General features: G+C 39.0%; 1 protein-coding gene across 2 annotated transcripts in view; it reads left to right on the forward strand.

The window, feature by feature from the left end:
• Window positions 1–6,071, forward strand: part of LOC127446293 (recombining binding protein suppressor of hairless-like protein) — a 39,037-nt gene that overhangs the window by 14,442 nt on the left and 18,524 nt on the right. For both annotated transcript variants that reach the window (XM_051707097.1, XM_051707096.1), the window contains exons 9-11: window positions 4,072–4,212; window positions 4,300–4,455; window positions 4,974–5,077. In XM_051707097.1, coding sequence (XP_051563057.1) covers window positions 4,072–4,212; window positions 4,300–4,455; window positions 4,974–5,077 — 401 coding nt within the window. The remainder of the gene's footprint in view (window positions 1–4,071; window positions 4,213–4,299; window positions 4,456–4,973; window positions 5,078–6,071) is intronic.

The following is a 6,071-nucleotide window of genomic DNA, read 5'->3' on the forward strand; positions in this document are numbered from 1 at the left end:
TATCCACAATATGAACATTACCCTAAGGATAACATCGAGAATATGGCCGTGTTCATGTGTGGGACCAGAAACACACTGGGACAAATTAAATTAATCAACCAAATTTAAAAACTCTTTGTTTGAGGGTTTCAAAGGGCAGCAGATATGAATGTTAAAATCATCCAGAATCAAAATTATGTCTGAAGATGGTACAATAACAGATAAAAACTCATTTATAATCCTTATTGTATATAGGAGGCCTATATATAAGAGCGCAAAGCACAGGCATAGACATGTCCACCATAATTAATTGCATTTCAAAACTCTTAAAACTTTCAATGGGCTGTAGTCTGCATTTAAAATGTCTTTTTTTTTCTTCACCCAATTTGGAATGCCCAATTCCCAGTGTGCTTTTAAGTCTTCGTGGTCGCGTAGTGATTCACGTCAATCTGGGTGGCGGAGGATGAATCCCAGTTGCCTCCGCGTCTGAGACCATCAACCCGCGCATCTTATCATGTGGCTTGTTGAGCGTGTTGCCATGGAGACATGGTGCGTGTTTCAGGCTTCAAGCCATCCACTGCGGCATCTGCGTTCACCACGCGCCCCACCAAGAACGAACCACATTATAGCGACCATGAGGAGGTTACCCCATGTGACTCTACCCTCCCTAGCAACTGGGCCAATTTGGTTGCTTAGGAGACCTGGCTGGCGTCACTCAGCACGCCCTGGGATTTGAACTAGCGAGCTAGCGAACTCCAGGGGTGGTAGACAGCATCTTTTATCACTGAGCTACCCAGGCCCCCCATACAATGTTTTTTTAAACCAAGGCCAACCTTGGGCCTTCGAATCCAGGGTGTGCTGAGTGATTCCAGCCAGGTCTCCTAAGCAACCAAATTGGCCTGGTTGCTAGGGAGGGTACAGTCACATGGGGTAACCTCCTCGTGATCGCTATAATGTGGTTCTTGCTCTCGGTGGGTAGTGTGGCGAGTTGTGCGTGGATGCCGCGGAGAATAGCGTGTAGCAATGTCTCTGCGGTAACACACTCAACAAGCCACATTATAAGATGTGTGGATTGATGGTCTCAGACGCGGAGGCAACTGAGATTTGTCCTCCGCCACCCGGATTGAGGCGAGTTACTACGCCACCACGAGGACTTAAGAGCGCATTGAGCATTCCAAATTGGGGAGAAAAATAATACATGCCAACCCTCCACCCTGACCAGTAGCCTTGGGGGTACTAAAAAAGTCACATCCTGAAGGTGAAAGTTCAGTAAGAGGACTTAACTCTGCAACATTTAGCCATGTTTCAGTGACAAACAAAAAATCCAATTCATGCGATAGAAAAAGTAATTCAAGATAAAGTTTTGTTGATAAGAGATTGTGCATTCACCAAAGCCATTTGCACTGATGTGGAGTCAAGAGGCAGTTTAGAAAATGTACCAGTTAATTCCATCTGCGTTCCGCCACCCAGAGAGCAAAGATTTGAGCAATTTTCTCCTCTGTTTTTAGTCCTTGTCGGAACAATACGCAACGTTGACATAGAGGGGACCGGGAAGACAAGCAGCATGTATGAGCGTCAAGGATCAGAAAACCACTCCACGCTAGGGTCATGGCTCCAAAGGTCCAAAGCCGATAATCGAATATTTAATAACGTTACTCGGTCATAAACCAAAGGAGAGCACTCCAAATGCGTGGTTAAACACACACAGAGCACAAAAATAACGAAAACATTAACTAAACAGGAAGTGACGACATGCCAACATACAACCTGGCGCCATCTTGGGCCATTGTGTAATTCTGTTTTTCAATTGATTTTTAACAATGTCATAAAAACCTTTCTAGATACACCAACAAGAAGCTACGAGATTGTTAAGCAAGAGTGTATGCTTCTGTAGAAGTCATAGGTTGTCATTTTTAAATTAATTCCTGATGAAGTACTACACTACCCATAATTCTGAAGAAAAATCCACCAATCAGAGAAATCACTCTTACCATGGAAATGGGAATTACCCAAAAAGAGCTTGGCAGTGACCGCCCACTCCTGTAAAGCATTGCAAATGACATAATCGAGTCAGTCTCCCTACACTCTCAAACTTATATATTTGATTATTTTGCATCAAATTTAAATTATTTTTGATTATTTTGCAATAAAATGCAGATGTGGTATTTTATAATTTACAGTTAAGGACTTTTTTCAGATTGGATTCTGTCATTTGCAATGCTTCATAAGTAGCACTTTGTCTTTTTATTTTTAAATACTTTTTGCATAGAATCAAATCATGTGATCATGAGAATTTTGGAGCTGGTTAGTTCAATTTAAGGCTTAGAACTCTTTATTGAAGATTTTTTTAGATCCTAGAGAGATTTAATGAGAAAAATATTTCCAGAGCAAGTGTTGGGCAAGCTACTCAAAAAAGGGGGCGGGGGCAGGGGCAGGGGCGGGGGCGGGGGCAGGGGCAGGGGCAGGGGCAGGGGCAGGGGCGGCTCAGCAGTTAAGGCTCTGGGTTACTGATCAGAAGGTCAGGGGTTCAAGCCCCAGCACTGCCAAGATGCCACTGTTGGGCCCTTGAGCAAGGCCCTTGACCCTATCTGCTCCAGGGGTGCCATATCATGGCTGACCCTGCACTCTGACCCCAGCTTAGCTGGGATATGTGAAAAAAATAATTTCAATATATATGTGCAAATGTATAATGTGTGAGAAACAAATACAGTTATTATTATATTATTAAAAATGTATCAAGCTAAACTACCAACTACTCAAAAAAAAAAAATGAAGGTAAGTTAAGCTGAAAGCTACACTTAAGAGAAAGTAGCAAGTTACACTACAAGCCAAAAGTAGTTTGTTACATTTAAGCTACTTTTAGCCTACTTTTTTTTAATCAACCAGATGCACAGAGCATGCTGTTATAGACAAAACATCTAAAAGACTGATTTACATGATGTTTATTAAAGCCATGTTACAGTATAGTGCAATACAGTTTACACGTATACAGTATGGTGCAATATAAAATGTATGTGCATGAAAAAATACATGTAAATTCAAATTTATTCATGATACCTATACAAACCCATACTCATTTGAACATAATTTCCATTGCACATTACTGTATAACAAATCTACGTGCATATACTATTCATCTTATCCTATAATTCTGTATCTTGCTGATGTATTACTGTATGTACTGGAAGATTCTGTTCAGAGGCCAAATTTCTTGTGTGCATGAGCACACCTGGGCAATAACAATGTGATATCCGATGGTATCAGATGGTTATACCATGGTACTCTGATATACAACAACCATATTTATGTACCATTCTGTATTTAGATGGTGCTTCAAAGTACTCAAAGAGTACAATACTATCAAAGTACTATCTGAATGCCATTTTCATATACCACTGTATTAACATGGTGATAATGTCCAAAAAACATGGTAATGCCATGGTACGTTTTTTTATATGTTTTCATCTTGGCAACTAAGTGTTTTGATACTCTTTTTGTTGGAAAATGTCTTTACCTGCAGTAATCATTCACAAGCTGTACATGTGTTGAACTGAATAAAGACCTTCATCATCACTGGCAAATGACAGGATATATTTGCAGGTTTGGTTTTCAGTAACTGTAGATAACTATCCTCTGCAACCAGCGTTCTCTGTTTTCCGTGTTTAGAAGTATTCCGTTAGTATGTTGGTCAGTCGGTCCAAATAATTTAGCAGTGCGGGCATGAGCATTCGGAGTCAATTAGATTGAATCACTTCGCAATCTAGTGTGAACCAACTCAAAAGAGCAATTCATTTGTGAATCGGTCATCTTTAATTCTAATTCAGAATTGCCGACAGTAAATGACAGGTACACAGCATGATGTAGCAGTTTAGCTTTTGTCAACAGTACCTTATGAATAAAATAGCTTCACTACTGAATAGCTACACAATTTAAAACTAGCGAAACAACCACCTCACTACTGAAAAATGTAGTTAAGCTAATAGCTTCGCTATATGTAGCTGGTCAATGTAGCTCTCTAGGGATGCTAAATGTAACAAAGAAATGGTCAGCTCTCTGAAAAGCTGTACTTAATTCTGTTTTCTCTGCTCGTAGGTAATACGTAAAGTGAATAAGCAGCATGCGTGTCTTGACGTGGATGAGCCCGTTTCTCAACTTCATAAATGTGCGTTCCAGCTCAAAGACAGCAACCACATGTACCTCTGCCTCTCCAGTGAAAAAATCATACAGTACCAGGTTAACAAAAGCACACTCTAGTCAGAATATATAGATGAAGTTGCTGCTGAGCAAATAAAGTCTCAGCATCTATTTCTCTCTGTCTAGGCATCTCCATGCCCTAAAGAGGGTGATAAAGTGTTGTTGAATGATGGATCATGCTGGACTATCATTGGAACAGAGGTGGTGGAGTACACCTTTAGTGAGACTCTGACCCGTCAGCCAACCATCATCAGCCCTGCACCTGTTATCAATGGACTAGAGGTAAGAATCTAGAAGCCAACATAATGAGACCATTCAAGTCAATCATTTCTGATCCAAAAAACTGCCATTAAAATTTCCATGGGTTAGAGTTCATTGAGTTTCAGTGGTTTGAACAATTCAACGTTTTAAGTAAATTCTGGAGAAGTTTTCATGGAATTATGTAGTGTCTACAATGAAACTGCAATTATTTTTTATCATATTAGTGCTAATTTAAGATCATTCAGATTGTTTATGAGTTATAGGTTTTTATGTAGTCCAAGTTACAAGTTATGAATCCTTAATGGGCGTTCACACATAAAACGAATTCAAGATATGAGCGACAGTGACCAATGGCAATGTGACAAAGTTGAGGTCACATGTTCTGCCACTTGACACACTTAGTGCTGTCGAGTAGGAATGCATATTAGAAATCATCGATTTAATTGTTGTAGTTTGAACACACCTTTTTTATTTGTTTGTAATTTAGTAGCTAAAAAAGTATCAAGTGTTCATTTTTGGTTTATGGTTTTGTGATTTAGTTGAACGGCGGGGGACATGTGGCCATGTTGGAGCTTCATGGAGAGAACTTCAGCCCTCATTTGAAGGTCTGGTTTGGCAACATGGAAGCCGAGACCATGTTCAGGTTAGTATTTAGCATAACTAACATGTACTTTTCCTCTGGTTCAGTTATGAGAAAGCTACTTTGAATTGATACTGTGGCTTCCCAAGCTATAAGCTCATAATTATAATAGTTAACCCACAAGTTACCCATTTGAAAAAGTAGCTACACTACAAGCTAACTAGATCCTAAAAGTACACTGAAGCTAATTAAGCGGGTAATATCTTTTTTAAAATATAGGCCTATAACTGTCAGATTATATATTTAAAACAAAAATCTGATCATATTCACACAACAAAATTAATAAAACAAAAAAAACCACTCTAATTTATATGCAGTAACTGATTTGAAAGCATAGTTATAAACTGCAGTATTTAAAGTCAACATGAAACAGAATTTGCAACCCATTTTACTTCCGTAACATATCCAAGTGAAACAGGATATGCAACGATAAAAAAAAAAAACACTAAATGTAGGGTGGGACTTAATCCATCGGGTATTGATCGGATCTTGAAAAGTGGGCATTCCATATTTATATCTTTATTTTAGTTACATTTGTGTACACAGTTGTTCTTCTTTTCATGCTAGCCCAACTCTATTAAGTTGACTCACTCTAGATGAGTTACTATAGAATACGACAAGCTTTGTAAATGAGCTGTTTAAAAGCTACTCTCTTCAGTTTACGACTTCCTCCCCTTGTAAACCACAGGAGGCCTACCTCAAGATTAGGGGATGAAACTAGACTTCATAGTGCTGCTTTCCCAAATGCACAGGACAACAAGCACAAGTGTCACAAAGAGGGATCTGAAGAATAACTTGGCTATAAAAAAATTAAAATATTGTTTTTAGATAACTGAACAGCTAAGTGTCCTAGCAAATTGCACAAGGATTCTTGTAAAAAATTATATTTTTCTTTTGGCTGTTAATATGGTCTAGTGAGCAATGGTACTCAATTTAAAAGCAAATTTAACCCTTCTTTTGTCTTAAGAAACTGCACCCACCTTTTGTCCTTTGGGTC

This window comes from Myxocyprinus asiaticus, chromosome 9, assembly GCF_019703515.2.
Source record: "Myxocyprinus asiaticus isolate MX2 ecotype Aquarium Trade chromosome 9, UBuf_Myxa_2, whole genome shotgun sequence".
In the NCBI taxonomy this organism is placed as follows: Eukaryota; Metazoa; Chordata; class Actinopteri; order Cypriniformes; family Catostomidae; genus Myxocyprinus; species Myxocyprinus asiaticus.